This window comes from Drosophila novamexicana, unplaced genomic scaffold, assembly GCF_003285875.2.
Source record: "Drosophila novamexicana strain 15010-1031.04,08,12 unplaced genomic scaffold, DnovRS2.1 tig00000462-arrow-pilon, whole genome shotgun sequence".
NCBI lineage: Eukaryota > Metazoa > Arthropoda > Insecta > Diptera > Drosophilidae > Drosophila > Drosophila novamexicana.
In genome coordinates, this window is record NW_020824806.1 from 1,052,596 (window position 1) to 1,069,417 (window position 16,822).

Below are 16,822 nucleotides of genomic sequence, written 5' to 3' on the forward strand. Positions count from 1 at the left end.
ATACGGTTATAATTAAAATACTTTCGGTTATTTAATTGCATAAAAAAAAACTAGCCAGACGGACAATTGTCGAGAATTGTCTCAAAGCATAACTTATAATACGACGCACACATATGTAGCTATCAAAAGAAAACAAAGTAAGTAAAAGAAAAACAAAAACTATGCAACTATATTGATTAAACTAACAGCAATAGTTTTGTAGTACATAATTGATGTAATTGAACTTTTATGAATGTAAACTATGGATTAACTTTTCAATATACATACATATATGCAAATACATATACATACATACATACCGACAGTTCTACAATATGTGCAAAATATGAAAAATACTCAATCAAAACAAAAAAAAATAAATAAATTTTAAAAAACAGTTTGCGACTACTTCTAGCAAAATCAATTGAATTGTCGTATTGCGTATATCAAAATAAAACAAAAGATAAATAAATAAAAATTATTTAAAAATAAACACGTTTAATTAATTCAGTAACGGTTAGAATTTGATTAGCGCCATCTACCGGTCAGTACTTTTGCACAGCGCCATCTAAATCGCACAAACGGTTTTCTGCGTCAACAAAAGGCAAACAAACAAATACTTCCAAGATTGGGGCTTATTTGGCCAAGATATGGCCATTTAATGTTTTTGAAAACATTTATTTATGATGATCCAGATGACCGACATATCCTTGGTTTTATCATACCATTGATAGAGTCCTGGGAAAACTAAAGTTCCAAATCCGAGCAAAATTCGCTTGAAAGCTTTTAAAAATAATTAAATTAAGGTTTACAAAGTTACGGTTACAAGATACCATTGCACTGGGCCCGGCCGTTGGCTCGCATTTTCAAATCAAAATTCAGCTGAAATACCAGGCGAACAGAAATGCCCAGCAGGTAGATGCACAGCAATTTTTTTTTTAACAGCCCACTGTTAATTATAAGCTGCAGCTGTTATTCAACAGTTACGCAGATATTAGTTAACAGTTCCCTGTTAGGCAGGTGTTACTTAACATACCACTGTTAACAGCCGCAGCTAAGATGGGGGGCGTTAGATTTGAACGTAAATTTGGTAAAAATACCAGGCGAACAGAATTGCCCAGCAGGTAGACGAACTAAAATTTTTTGTAAAAAAATTTCATTGCATACCCAAAAGGAGCATGCGGAGGAGCAGCTTGGTGCATAATTTACAAATATTGCAATTTTTGTTCAACCTTGTTGGTTCTGATATTAATCGATTATTATAGACTCCAAATCCCAAAATAGGGCTTCATTTTACAGAAATAGGTCATTTAAAAATTCCGCTGGAAAAATTTAGCTGGTGCCTCAAAATTCAGCTGAAATACCAGGCGAACAGAAGTGACCAGCAGGTAGATACAAATTTGTGAATAAAAAATTTCGTTGCATACGCGCACGGGGCAAGCCGTTAAATTTCAAATGCAACCAACCGCCGAGCTAAAATGCACGTTATATTTAAAACGATTAAAATCTTCAGATTTTGAAATGCAATTAAAAAGGACGTAAATTCTTTAAACAGTTGAGAAAATCGGCATTGCCGTATATAACAAATTGATCATAAATAGGCTGACTGGCAGCAGGTGCCTTTCGTCCTAGCCTTGAATTAATCATAATTAAGCAATTATTTTAAAATCGTTTTATTTACTCGTATATGCGTAATTTTGCGTAGGTACTTGTAAACTAATTGCAATTAAATTAAATTACATTAAAATTTATATGCCAAATTGTATGTGCAGAAATATGCGTACAAGTTAAGCTGTTAATTGTATACAAATAAGTATTATAATCGCATTGATTGTGTATATTATTTACATATATCTTTGATCAATATAAAATAGACTAAAAATCTTAAGATTATGTTTCAGTTTCAACCTTAATGTGCCAACAAATTTTTCGAAATCTTTAGGAGAATTGCATAATCAATGCATGGCACGCTCGGGATTTATTGTTTTGTGTTTGTTTGTTTTGTTTGTTTGCTTGTTAATCGTTTTTTCGTTTTTTCGAAATTAAATCTGAACTATTTATCGAATTGATTTTGAAACTAGGCCCCAAAATTTTGTAAAAAATAAGATCTGTGTGGTTATTCATAGAATTTAACAGTGGCCTACGAGTTTGTTCACAAGTAATTGAAAAAAATATTAATTATAGAGAATTGCCTAGGAGCTATATCACAGTTGGAGACTATTAACTAAAAGCCTATAACTCGTATTACATATATATATATGATATAGATAGATTGATAGATAAGATATTGTTGGATACGCTGCTTGAACTAGAAATAACTTTAGCTTAGTGGGGCGCCGCATGCAATACCGAAAAACCTGAACACAAGCCAAATGGATGAACTTGGGTTCAAGTTTCATTCTTGGCTTCTTCGCAGGGCGTCTTAGAAATGCACTATCGGTGTTTTGTTCTCGTAATTACATTGAATCTACAAGCGCTATATAAAAAAGTACACAACTAGAGTTAAATAAGAACCTAAAGTTGTTCTTAAAGGGGGTGTGAGTGGGGGGGACTAAGTACGCTAGTCTATACAATTATTGGAAGGGGGTTGTTTTTTACAACTACAGACGAATGGGTTTTGTTTTTGTATCTATGATAACAGCATTCAGAAGGCACACATCAGAGCAACTGCGTCCGCAACTGGCAACCGACAACTGGCGATGCCTTCCACAAGGCACTTGGGTACTACGTGGCAAGATTGATATCCAAAGTTAACTCATTTCTTCTGGCAGTGTGTTCTCTCTTTCTCACTTTCACTAACTTCCTCTTTCTCTCTCTGCAGCTACACTCGCGTCTCGGTGCTGCGACTGCGCAGCAGTTGAAGCGGCTGTAGCTCCCGCTGCGTATCATTGTAGTACTCATGGTCGGAGCTGGTGGACTCGCTGCCCGGCATTTTCACCTCCATGGTGCCGGGCACACCCGCAACGGGTATGCCAATCGTCTGAGTGGGAATCGGCGCCTCCCCAGCGCTGAGTGCGTTCAGCAGATACTCCGGATTGTCGACGCTCACGGGCACCTGGTTGTTGAACAAAGCATGAATTGGTTTAGTAATCGGCTCTTTAATATATTCCCATCGTGTACTTACGCCAATGACATCGATGTAGCCGGTGGCTGCGGCTGTGGCCATGTTGTTGTTGGGATTGTTGCTGTTGTTGTTGTTGTTGTTGTTGCCGTTGGGATTACCCTGGCCCGTGGGCATCAAGTAGTCATCCTCGTCGACCGGCAGGTCGAGGCGCAGATTGCCCACGCCCACTTCGCGTGCATTGGAATCGGTTTCATCGTCGCCGCCGATGCCGCCACTGTTGGAGTTCTTGTTGCTGGGATCTTTGCAGTAGCGATTGAGTTTGGGTATCTCATCGGTGCCGTCGGTGCGATGGCTGGGACCCGGTGCCGCCTTTGGCTGCAAATAATCGTCCGCCTCGACCATGGGCTCCGAGCCGTCTGTGGTGGGCGCCAGCTTGCGTATGAGATCCTTCTCGTCCTGGCTCGTATAGGCGGGCAGGCGCGTGAACTTGTCGCCGGGTATAGCCAGATAGCGACCCGGATCGCGTGCGAATTCGGCAAACACATTGGTCAGCTGCTTGAAGGGCGGACGCAAGTCGGCGTCCAGCTGCCAGCAGGAGAGCAGCGTGCAGTAAATGTCCAGGGAGCAGATCTCGGGCTGTTCCAGCTTCAGGCCCATCTCGATGAGATCGGGTATGTCCTTTGCGAGTATATTCTCGTGTGGTCGCTGGCCAAAGGTCAACAGTTCCCAAATGGTCACACCGAAGGCCCATACATCCGACTTGCTGGAGAAGACGCGATGCCTGATGCACTCGAGGGCCAACCACTTGATGGGCATCTTGCCGCCAGCTGCTTTGTACTCATTCGAGTCCAGGCTCAGCAGCTTGGCTAGGCCGAAGTCCGTGATCTTGACCAGGGACGGCGTCTGCACCAGCACATTGCGTGCGGCCAGATCCCGATGTACGAGGCGTCGCTCCTCCAGATAGGACATGCCCTTGGCTATTTGGGTGGACCAGTTGAGCAGCGCCTTGGAGCCGATCTTGTCGCGATTATTGCGCACATAGTCGAGCAGGCAGCCAAGCGGCATCAGCTGTGTTATGAGCATCATTTGCGAGGACATGCAGACGGCCAGCAGCTTGAGGAGATTGCCATGCTCCACGGTTGCCATGGCGTAGGCTTCGTTAAGGAACTCCTGACTGGACTCGGCGCCAGATGTCTTAAGCAGCTCCTTGATGGCCACGGGTATCTTGACATTCTCGCCCTCTGGCACCCAGACGCCCTTGTAGACACGACCGAAGGCACCCATGCCCAGGACGCCGCCTTTGCGCAGCTCCGCGTCCTTGACAATGCGCAGCTTGCTGAGATTGGCGCCAATATTGGAGGGGCGCAACGGTTCCGAGTCCTCGCAGCCGAAGAACACCTTGGCCAGGTCGTCCGTTTCCTTCTTCTCCTGTTGCTTCTGCCGGCAGATGTAGATGATGACACAGAGCACGCAGATCACGGGTATGAAGACGGCCACAAAGATGATGATGATCATGTTCACATTCAGGCCGGCGGTCAGCTTGGAGCCACGCGGCGGACTGGACGCACAGTGCGGTCCGATGAGGTGCGACTGATAGTTGACATGCGGCAGCTCCGGCGGGCACTTGGAGGTGCAGTTGAACAGGGTCGAGTTGTCGTACACCTCGCTTTCGGCGAAGAGCTTGAAGTTGCGGCAAGCCAGGCAGTCCTCGGAGCCGGGTCCAGTGCAGCCCTTGCACTCCGGATGGCACTCGAAGCACTCGCGCTTCTCCTCGTCCGCATAGTGATCCGCCGGGCACTCGTCCTCGCACTGCTCGCGTCGCTTGTAGCCGGCGCACTTGGAGCACACCTGCTCGTGGAAGCCATAGTTGGTGCACAGCTCGCAGCGCGGATGGCACTTGCGGCAGATGGCCTTGCCGGCCAGGGGCTTGAGCGAGCCCTGCTCCTGCGGATGCACATACTCCCAGTAATAGCCGTCGGGGCACTTGTCATCCTTGCGCAGACAACGCTCCACCGTGGCATCCGCATTGATAATGGCCAGATTGCACGTGTTGCAGGCGCCGTGTCCAATCGTATTGTTGGGTCCTGTGCAGCCTTCGCAAGTCTCGTGGCACTTGCGGCAGATGCCAAAGTCCGAGTACTTGTTCTCAGGGCAGACGCTCACGCAATGCTGATCGTCGCGCACATGGACGCACTCGTCGCAGTGCTCGGCGCCGGGTCCCGAGCAGGTGCGGCACTCCGGATGGCACTTCTTGCAGGTCTTCGCATCGAACTGGTAGGTTCTGTTGCAAGGAAGAAGGCATTAGCAAGGTTGATAAGTTGAATGGGTTAGTTGGACACTTACTTGGTGACATTGCGACAGTCGGCGATGCAGGTGCCATTGTAGTTGAAGCTCTTGCAATTTAGACACTGATCCGGCCCGGCGCCCCAGCAGCCGTCGCTGTTGCATTGATCCGAGCAGACCTGACGCGCCTTGCCTGCGGTGAGGAAGAGATTGGCTTAGATCCCAAAATTCTATTGCTTGGATAAGCAGCTACTTACGGCACTCGGAGGTGTTTAGGTTCTCGTTGATGTACTGCATCTGATCGTTGGACTTCTGCACCGTCGACCAGCGTATGTTGCTCACGTAGCAGAGCTTTTCGTTGTGCTGGATGACAATGCTGCCGGAGTTGATGCGCTTCAGATTGCGCAGCTCCAGGCTGGAGAGTGAGGACTTGACAATCGAGAGCGCGGCAAAGAAGCTCTCCATGAGCTGACGGCCGTGAATGACCTCCAGATTGCGAAAATATGACAGATTCTTGAAGTGCTGATGCACACCCTCAATATTCAGATAGCCCGTGATCTCTTTCACTGTGGAGAACACCTCCAGACGGTCGGGATGCATGGGAATATAGCGTGCGCCCATCGTATAGTTCGAATTGATGTCCTGGTAGCCCGAGAAGGTCTGATCCAAGACACGTATATTGCCCTCAATGACGGTGCAGTTCTTGAACGAATCGATGTTGCCCGAGTTGAGTACAGGCACGCCGGGGCAGGTCTTCGGGCAGGGCCCGTTGCAGGCGACGCACTCGCCATCCTTGGCCATCTTGTCGGAGGGACAGCTGCGCACACAGGCGCCGTTGTCCTTCAGCAAATGGCCGGGACACTCGCGCACACAGGTCGCACCGTAGGCGTACTTGCCCTCGGGATTCGCCTCCAGCTCGTAGTTGGTGGGATTGTATTTGCGCATGGGCGGGCACTCCTCCTTGCAGACGCCATCGTCAAAGAAGTTCTTACACGCAATGCAATCCTTCTGTGTCGGCCCCGTACAGCCGCCGGCGCAGAACAGATGACAGCAGTCCCTCGGGCCCTGGCCAAAGCAACGACCCTGGGCACACTGTGGAGCGCAGTTGATTTTGCTGAACTTCTGGCAATTGTGCGGTCCCTCGCCCCAGCAGGCGCCTCGCTCGCAGGACGGGTCGCATTTAGGGCACGTGCGCTCCTCGGCGGTAAAGTTGTACGTGTAGTTGTAGTGATCGTTCACCCCGGACAGGATCTCGCGCCAGACAATGGAGCGCGTGTGGCACAGATTGTAGTTGCTGAAGAAACCCACCCAGCCCTGCAGTATGTCCCGCAGCTCGGGCATCTCCAGCGTGTTCATCTTCGAGTATGCGGCAAACAGGGCATACTTCGCCTCGTCGACAGTCAGGCTGAACAGTGTGCGGCCGCGTATGATTTGAAGTCTGCAAGCAAACGGACATTGGAATCAGGTTAGTTCCCCGTACTTCCAGAGACAGCCGTGGTAACCTTCTCGACTTACTTTGGAAATATCACTTTGGTCACGTCCACATGACTGATCAGTATGTAGCCCGTCACCTCGCGTATGTTGGCCAAAAAGCTGAGATCCAAATTGGGATCCTGCAGCCAGGTTAGCTCCAGATTGCCATCGACATAGGTGCAATTCGTGTAACGATCGCGCAGATTGCGATAATGATGATCCCGATTCGAGGGCACAGACAGACGACTCTTGGTGCCAATACAAACTGTAAGGAAGACAAAAGAATTGAAGGTTAGTTTAAAGGAATTTGAATTGGTCTAAGGAACATTCCTTTGATTGGGCGGGAGGAACAATTTGTATAAGCAAGGTTGGGAAGGTTGACTTACAATAGATTGGAGCTTAGAGCTCAATATTTTTTGATAGAAGAAAAATCAATATAGTTGTGAGTTCTGCCCGGATATAGGGTAGTCAGCGTAAGTTTCAATTGGCTGCGGTGAATTTTGTTAAGAAAAATTAGGTCGCCACATGGCTGGGCCAGAGGGAAAGTAAAGACATTTCATGCTTGATTTCAGCGGAACAGCGCATTGTGTGTGGGCTGTGTTTAATATTGAAAGGTTGTCTAATTAGAGCCAGAGGTAGGTGTTGAATTATGTGCTACAGGTGAATGCAAATGCTAAGAAATTATAAATAAAATCAAAATGAATTTCGTTTGAATTATAAACGGAAATAGCAGAGCTGGAGCTGAGCGCAAGTTTGTTGCCTAAGTCTTTTGTATTTAACGCTCGGAAGCAATGAAAACAACTTAAACAAAAAGTTAAATAACAACAACAAAACAAGTGGGCGCTGCCAAGTCGCAGTTCAGTTGGCGTTTTCAATAATTAGCAGCCCACGCAGACTCAGACCCAGACTCAGATTCAGATTCAGAGTCAGAGGCAGAGTCAGAGACGGGCCCGACTCCGACGGTCGGCTGTTATCATTAGTCAGCGACCTGTTTTGGCTGCCAGCCTAAACAGAGACGTTTCGTGTGCATCTCCCAGCATTTGCATGGCCAACTACTAGGCTGATTATATTCTATGAAAGGGCTACGTGGGTCGCAGTACGGGTCGTGGTACGCGGCCGTCCGTGTGGGCCGCAAAAGTGTGCCATGTGTCGAGAGACAAAGCTGGAGCTGCAGTTCGAAGATATAGACACCCACTTGAAGTGGCCCACGGGCAACGGGCACGCCCACCACTTACTCGGCTAATTATCGAAAAGAAGCAGAGAGAAGAAAAAACAAATATCGATAGCCATAAATATTGCGCATTTTATTGATTTCGTTTCGTGGAACGGCAGCACGTAAAAGCGAAAAAATTTCAAAATAATTATGAAGAAAGATTCGCAACGAAATATTGGCAGAAATATTTTGTTTGTCGCCAAAGCGAAATGCGAAATTCTTGAGTATGCCTGGGAAACGTACCAAAAAAAAAAAAAGACAAAAACTTAAATGCCTGCAGTTATGCGGTGCAATGCATGCCGCGGGCCCAACAACACACTGGACCAGGCTTAAAAGACAACAACAACAACGACAACAACAGCAACATCAACAGCAGCAGAATAAAAGGTGAGGCTGCAGTTGACATTGGGACCTGGGTCCCGACGCGGCGCACATTGATCAAAAGCGCGGCTGTTGGCAAATCGAAGCGCAAAAATTTTCGTACAAATTCTTGGCCTTTGTTTTTGTCCTCATCTGTTGCTGCTGCTGATGATGCTGGCATGAACAGAGAGAGAGAGACGGGGGGAGAGAGGGAGAGAGAGCCGCTGGGCAGTCTACTCTTCTGCCATTTCTCATGGCGAACGCCGCATGAAACCCTTTTCAAGCCGAACTGCGACTCCGACTGCGACTGCGGCTTTATCGCGCACAATTTATCAGCAGCGTTTTTCATGTTGCTCCTTGCCTGAAACTTAAGACACGAACTGCGAGCAGCAGCAGCAGCAGCAGCTGGCGGTGGGGCTGTGGCAGGGGGGCATGTTTCTTGTGAAATGCCTCAGAGATGTTGCATATGCGATTTTTCTTTGCGCTGCGGACACGCCCGCATTACCTGCCTCTCGCTCTCTGTGTGTGTGTCTGTGTGTGTGTGCCTGGCTGTGGCAAAAAGGCTAATTTGTAATCCTTAGGCTAAGCGTCGCGACGCTAATGAGCGGCCGACTCTTTCCCTCTCTCTCGCTCTTTATCTGTGCAGCTATCTCCGTCTGGCAACGAATCAAAGTCATAATTCAAGCGTTGTGCTCATTAAAACAAAAGACTTAGGCAACGAACTTGAATGTACTACAACATTTAGCAGCTAAGTGGGGTAGAGGGGGGCGAGGGGGGCTCATTGTATTTGTTTATCGATTGTATTTGCTTAGCCATCAACAGAACAAAGAAGATGATAATGACGACGACGACGACTCGACTTCAACTTCGCCCTCTGCCTCAGCCCTAGCTAGCCCCCTCCCCCTGCCCCTGCCACAACGTTAACCCCTTCGCTGTATTGCTGACGCGCTGATTAATAGACCCAACCGCATTCCAAGCTTCGCTGTGCTGACTTTCTAAATATTGTGTTTTTCTTCGACTCGGCTTCGATCTTTTTGCTGCTGGTGAAAAGGCCACAGCGTGTTGGCAAGCGGGGCGGGCTAAGGGGGGCGCTGAGGCTGAGGCTGAGGTTGAGGCTGCACGACGCATTTTCGTGTGGCAAGTCGAACGGCTGCATAATCGATTTGAATGCTGCAACGACTAGAACTAGAGAGCGAGAGAGTCTAGGCGAGGAGCAGCAGACTCCAAACTCAAGACTCGAGTCACAGTTCTCACTACTCGCTTCTCTCGCTGCTCAGTTCTCTGTTTCAGACTTGAGACTCGCTTAGCCGGTTCTGTCTGTGTGCTGCTGTTGTTGTTTTTGTTGTTGTTGTTGTTGCTCACGTTTATGTGCCTCGCCCCGCTGCGTACCTCTTCATCATCAACAACATCGTCTTCAGCTTCGTCTGCCGCTTCTTGTTCTTTTTCCCTCGAGCTGTCTGCTGTGTCTGTGCGTTTGTGTGTGTGTATTTTCATTTCGTGGAAAAGATTTTTAACTCTGTGGCCGAACCATCTGGATTACTGAGTTGTACCTTTGCCTAAGGCTACAACAACAACAACAAAAACAACGGACCATAGATTCTTGTTGTTGTAAAATAACAAAAGATTTAAAAGGGCATTAAGCATGCTTTGTTTTTTACCTACATAGAATTTATGTTTGCTCAGCATGCCCCCTAGCCCCTCCCCCCCCTCTCTCACTACGCCTTTTAGTGGGCAGATTCTGATCAACAAAATTACAAGGCGTCGGCCGTTATAGCCGCAAGCTGTTGCCACAATTCGAGCTGAGACACAAGTACATTGATCTCTGAACAAAAATAATATAAAAAAAACCTGCGGTGAAAGTTCGTCATACATCGAACTATATATATATATATGTATGCAGATGCAGCGCCATGTGCCGCCATGTGATTAGGTGTCACAGATTAGCCGTGCGCCTGTGTGTGTTTGTTGTGGCAACAATTTTGCAGTTGCTGTGGCAGCTGCCCCGCAACGTTGCCACATAAATAATTCATAACTGTTTTGCGACAATTCAGTCGCGGCACGCGTTCAATTTACAATGAAATTGTGTAAAAGTGCGCTTAATAAATTCATTTGCGACTGCCCATTAAATACACGCAGCTCATTATGGGTAAGCCCGCACCCCTCCCCTCTCAATCACCGCAGTCCCCTCCTCCTCCTCCTCAGTCGCTGGCCACAGGCCGAGCGGCAACTGCGCTCATCTGGCGCTTGGTTACGTGCGCGGATTTCGCAAACAATTCTGCAGCGCGGCAACTTTCTTTCATAAGTGGTTGTTGTTGTTGTCAGTTGTTGCCCAGTTGTAGTTGTTGTATTTGTTGTTGTTGTATTCTATGTCGTGGCGTCACGAAGACAAAGGCAAATAAGCGCAACGAGCTGCGGCCAAGCTGCAAATCTTTCGCAGAAAACGCTGCAAGCGCATCTTCAACAAATTTGCAGCGCCAGATCATGCAACACAGCAACAAAGCACCGCGACAGGGCCAAAAACAACAACAAGAAAAACAGCTAAAAAGCTAAAGACCTCAAGCCACAAAATGCTGGCCCTGGCTTGAGGTTTGCTGCGCTTTTTGTTGCCCATTTCGTGTTCGATGCGCGTTCATTTAGTTTTGAGCACAACAATTGGGCGCAGGTCGTGCCTCACGACAACAACAACAGCAACAACAACTGCGAGTGGAGGCAGATGCTGCAGCTAAACAATGCAGCCATTAGATAAGCTCGCCGATTGCGCCGATTGAGCCTTGTGCAAAGTCCAAGCGAGAGAAACCGCCAGCAGCAAAGCTCAGCTCCAAAGCTGGTTTAATGAGCACGCCCTGGCGCTATTTTTGGTGCCAAGATGAATGCTGGACTCAAAGCATTTTCAGTACATCAACATTTTAGCTATTTTTAGGCATAGAACCAAGCGCACAGCCAACAAATACGTGGGCAGAGGCACAGTGGGGTCGAGTCAAAAAAAAAACAACATTAACAAAATATCAATAAAGTGATTATATATAAAAAATAAAAGAAAGTGAGTCCTTACAAAGGACTCTCCTTCTCTAACAAAACTTGACAATGTCTGATGCATTTGAGAAATTATGATTTTGGCAGCGAAAACGTGCTTGGGTCCCACTGTGCGTTGTTCGTAGCTGCGGAAGCTGTTGTTGCTGCTGCTGTGACTGTGACTCTGGCTGCAGCAAGTTTCGAAATCGAAACGCCCACACAGAAAACAACAACAACAACACAAAGAGCAGACTGTAGCTGGGCCTAGCTTTAAGGGTGGACCACAACAGCAAGACACAGCATTTTGTAAGGCGACAATTGAGAAAAAGTTTAAGTGCAGTCTCCAAAAAGTTGTCAAGAAAAAGTGTCGTAAAATGTGTAAATACAAGAGTGTGTGAGTGTGTGTGTGTGTGTAAGCAGAGAGCAAACAAAAAGAGAGCAGAGCGAGAGCGAGAGAGAGCCGAGAGCTGCGCAGTCGCAGCAGCCAGCGCAGCGCTTGCAACTGAGCTCTGCGTCTAGCTGTGTGTGTGTGTGCTCGTGTGTGTGTGTGGGTTTAGAAAACCAGTATTTTTACAAGACTAGGTACTGCGCACTCTATACTATAGTTGGCTAGGCTAAAACTAACTAACAACAACAACAACAAAACTGGCATTAAAGTTCAACAGCTCAAAAATATAAAAACTTGCAACTGACGTTTTGCAGTTTGTTTTTATTTTTTTTGTATATATATGATGTCTTAATCAGGAATTATAGAAATGCTATGCAAACTAGGCAACACACAGCTGCAGTTACACACACACACAGAGACACACAAACACACACACACACACACACACACACAGTTACAGTGAGCGCGTGCCTGACGCTGTAATTAGCCAGAGCTTACAGCATTTTATGGGGCTAGCTCTCAGTGGATGCTGTTGTTGTTGTTGTTGGCACACTATGGAATGTGGTTTTTCAAGCACCAACACACACACACACGCACACTCGCGCACTCGGCTAGAGTTATAGGCAAAGTGAGCTTGTGAGACCTTTCAGTTTGGCTAGAACAGAGCGCATTGGCTCTCAAATCTTGGCCTGGCCAAAAGGCATTCGAGTGCAGCCCCAAAGCCAACAATAAACAAAGAAAGCATAGCAACAAAGCAATTACTATTTAGAATTACCTCAAACATTTTTAGTGCCCATGAAAATGAAAAGAAAATATGCCAAAGTTGTCAAAGAATGTTCACTTTTGCGGATAACTCAAAATTGGTTTCTCTCTGCAAATTGCATTTTGGCTGCGAAATTGGTTTTCGCTAACTAAAATTAGTTAAGTATTCACTTTACTCAAATAGAACACTGATATATGCAAAGGTTATACGATACTTTTGATTTAGGCAGCACTTCAAGAAACATAAGCCTGACCCATTGTTTGTGTATTCTGTATGGCTTATGGCTTATACAACAAACTAAAGTCCTCTTATGAGACTGGTATCTAATTTTGCTATATAGATACGTATATAATATATATTTTGTTATATAAGTATCAATTTTACTGTACTTTAGAATAGGACAGAATAGATATTATGCATCTAGGATCGTGTGGAATGGGTTAACAGAAGTAAACAGCAAATTGCATGTGTAAATGTCTAGATATTGATAGAGATATTTATTCTAGATACGTACTCTATGAAGCTCTCCAGCATTTCTTATAAAACATTTACATTACAAACTTTTACATTTGATAAGTGTAGAATACCACAATTTGCCAATCTATTCATACATCTCCATTCCATCACCAATCTCCATTCCATTAATTATTTAACTTTCAGTTCTTTTAGCTCGTATTAGTATTCTCTTGATTCCCTTTTATTGGATCTATGTGATAATGTCTTGAAATAAGCATATTAATGCAATTATACAATGAACATCGAACACAAAAGTAAAATTCTGTTAACTAACATATTCGCCCACTGTTAAAGCGAGCTGCGTATGTTAACTGCTTGTTTTGGGTAAATTAGCTTTGAGCTGTGTTGACTTTAGTGTTTCCTGTATCGTAATCGAATCAATGTGAATCTAGTTATGTTCAGCTGCCCCAATATTTGTAGTTATTGCAACAATAATGCCCGTTGTCCCCGCACCCCAGATCCCGCATTGTTAGTTTTGCTGTTAGGGATCGCATTCGGTATTTATTTTCATTCTATATTGCACGTGCGGCTCTTGGCCTGGCATTTATTTGCATATTTGTTGCAGCTGTGCTTATTTACAGCCACGACGACATGTCATAAAATCGCCAACCGCTTGGCCCGACTCCGACTTTGTAGCTATGCAAAATATACATATAGATATATAATTATATGGTGGCAGCAGAGCTACAGATTCTACAGAACCGACAACTAGGCCCCCAAAGGGCACTCAAACAATTGCCAATTGGTGTTGGAGACCCTGGGGAAGGCATTTTCCGTTATTGAATGCGGCTTATCAGCGGCAGCAGCAATATTTATGCCCGACTTCTTATCTGGCCATATCCGGCAACGAGAGTACAAGCATTAAGCTGGATCCATTAGCATGCGGCATTTGTGGAACTGGCGATAGCCCCAACTGCTATCTAAATATTTGTTCAATTGCGGTCCGGGGGCTACATTTATTAATTTGCAGCTACAAGATCACTGAATATCGACAACGTGGGGGAACGGAGGCGAATTGTTAACATATTTGCCCACCAAATGCAAATATTTGCACCAAAGTATTGCGCAAACAAATGTTTTGCTTAAAGATACAGAGAAAATAAATGAGAAATTAAATAAAACCGCGCAATACGATTTTTGCCATTAATTTTCGGGCAGCAGCGACTTGGGGCAGGGGCAACTGTTTGAAATATCAGATAATTTGAGAAGGTTTTTATAAGCTAACAGTTTCTAGATCTTAAGTGGAAAGCCAGAATGTCTTGGCTGTATACAAAAAGAAACCTTGAATTCAAATTGTTTCCGCTTCACAAGAGAAGAGTTTAAACATAGTTAGGTTCATTATTCAAAATCTATTTTAGATCAATTTTGTGTCAAGATTTTAGTGTAAGATATAAGCTTTTCATTATTTAAAGAAATTTTAAGATAACTTATTATTAAAGCTCATCTCGACGAGTAGAAAATTCAATTGGGGCAAGATATTGGAATTTTTGAAGATTATTCTCAATCAAGTATTAATATCTATGCAATAAATAAACATTGTTAGAGTCATAAAACGCAATTAAAGAACTATTAAATTTAAATCATGTTGCTTAAATTCTAACTTTCAATCCAGTTATTCCTTTCTAACGTAAAAAATTAAAAAAAAAAAAATCATAAAATGAGACAAACGTTTTCTTTCTTGTTCGTATTCCAAATTCATAATATTCCACTGAGATACTTTATAAAACAATTCTCAAGTTTCAAAATGCAATAAAAAAACTTAAAAAGTTATAAAACGATATTGATATTTGGAATCAGCTGCCATTAGAAAGCTTGATCAAGTTGTTAGACTCCAAATAAACATATTTAAACAAACAGTAAAAAAATGGTTATAAAAATGTTGAACCGTTAACAGGTTAGCGCTTAACGACCTGAAAAGCATATTCAAACTCATATCTAGCTGTGGCAATAATCATTTTAAATATCGTTTACATATCGAGCTGCCCTCGTCTGTTGGCTGTTATGGGTTCTCATTAATTTTCGAGCTGGGCAAAAAGCAAACGCGATACTCGCGAGTTGCGAGTCGCGATACTTGCGATGTCAACAAATTAAGTCGCCATTTTAGCTGGAAATTGTGTCGCCCATTTGTTGTTGCTGACAAAGAGAAATGGCGAATTTGCTTGAAAGTGCAACAGCAACAACTGCAAATGCAACTGCAACTGCAACAACAACAACTGCAAATGCAACTGCAACTGCAACAACAACAACAACAGAAATGTCAACGCGTCGTATGCGCAACAGCAGCAGCAAAAATTGAGTTTCGAGTTTGTTACGAAATGCGCACAAACTGTGGAAATTCTTATAGGGTTTTGTGTTTGTAGAACGGATTGATAATAAAAGTACAATAAGAAGTTAACGTTAGCTACGCACCAGCACAGTGGCGGGTGGGTTTGGGGGTTGGGGGTTGGGGGGGTCGAGCGCTCAAGTCAAGAGGTTGAGGCCCGAGCAACGGCCAACTGGGCACAGGTAAAAGGTATGAAATGCCAACAAGCGGCCCAAAAAAAAAAAACAAAATTGAAACCCAAACCATAACCAAAACCAAACATTGGTGCACTGCAGCACGTACGATAAGATAAGCGGAGCTGCATATCAAGTACACACACGCACACACACACACAGATACAGCTACAGATACAAACACAGATACAGATACAGCTACAGATATGAGTCGAGGTAAATACAAGTATTTTTTGGGTATTTTGGGGGGCTGCAGTTGCACTTATTCGGGCCAAATGTCTTGATATGATTATGATATACGAGCACGCAAATCTACATAAACATCAGGCATATAACATCATGATGGATGCACACATGTGTGCACATGACTGATGTGAGAGAGTGTGACAAAGCTGGAAATAAACTATATACATATGTATATATATAAATAGCCATTAAACAGGTTCAGCTTGAAGTTTGTTGTTCTACGGCAAGAATAGGAACGCATTCAATTATAATTATTTTCAATATCCATTGGCGACCTTGATGAAGTTGTGTTTCCCAACTGACCGAGTCATTAAAGCAAATAAATACGACATAGTTCCGGGTTCAAATGCCCAAAGGGATTTAAGTAGCCTTTAGTTTTAACTAAGTTAGTTTATAAGTTAAGCACGCTGATCTTTCGTGGAAACTGGCTTGAAATATATTCTTGACTAATTCATCTTATTGATATGTATTTGTCATACTTTGAGGTCTTGTTTCTAGATTCCAATCCCTTCTTTTCTCAATATTAAACATCTTTCTAATCTTAAGAGATCATTAATGAAATACAATTTGATTTGATAAAATCTACTAACAAATTGTTATTGAGAGTAGAAGCTCATCAATAGCCTAATAATATTATCTGAATGTGGTATTGTCTCAGCCGAAGGCCGAATTTATTAGTGCTATTCAAAAAGTAAGATTCAAAGCATTTAAGTATTTACAAATATAATAAACAAGATCATATTTTAAAAAGTATGGCTTAATATTCGTTATTTGTATTTATAGCTCAAGGTTTGCGCAGCAAACGCTTTCCAGTATATTAACAGCACTGTGTTAACATTGGCTTAACATGCCACGCAATTTAAAAAATATTGCTAAATATACGAATTGTTTATTCCATTGTTATTCCATTATATATAATGTATATATTTAGCCATTTTCTATTTTAGACTTTCGCATCTTAACGCTGTCCATTCGTTTAACAGCACACTGTTAACATTGGCTTAACATGCCACGAAATTTAAAAAATAT

General features: G+C 44.1%; 1 protein-coding gene across 2 annotated transcripts in view; it reads right to left on the reverse strand.

Moving 5' to 3' along the window:
• Nucleotides 1-1,661: 1,661 nt before the first annotated feature.
• Nucleotides 1,662-16,822, reverse strand: part of LOC115760643 (epidermal growth factor receptor) — a 52,203-nt gene continuing 37,042 nt past the window's right edge. For both annotated transcript variants that reach the window (XM_030702104.1, XM_030702103.1), the window contains exons 2-6: nt 6,842-7,064; nt 5,584-6,764; nt 5,387-5,519; nt 3,104-5,324; nt 1,662-3,034 (exon numbers count right to left, since the gene is read on the reverse strand). In XM_030702104.1, coding sequence (XP_030557964.1) covers nt 2,801-3,034; nt 3,104-5,324; nt 5,387-5,519; nt 5,584-6,764; nt 6,842-7,064 — 3,992 coding nt within the window. In that variant the 3' untranslated portion in view covers nt 1,662-2,800. The remainder of the gene's footprint in view (nt 3,035-3,103; nt 5,325-5,386; nt 5,520-5,583; nt 6,765-6,841; nt 7,065-16,822) is intronic.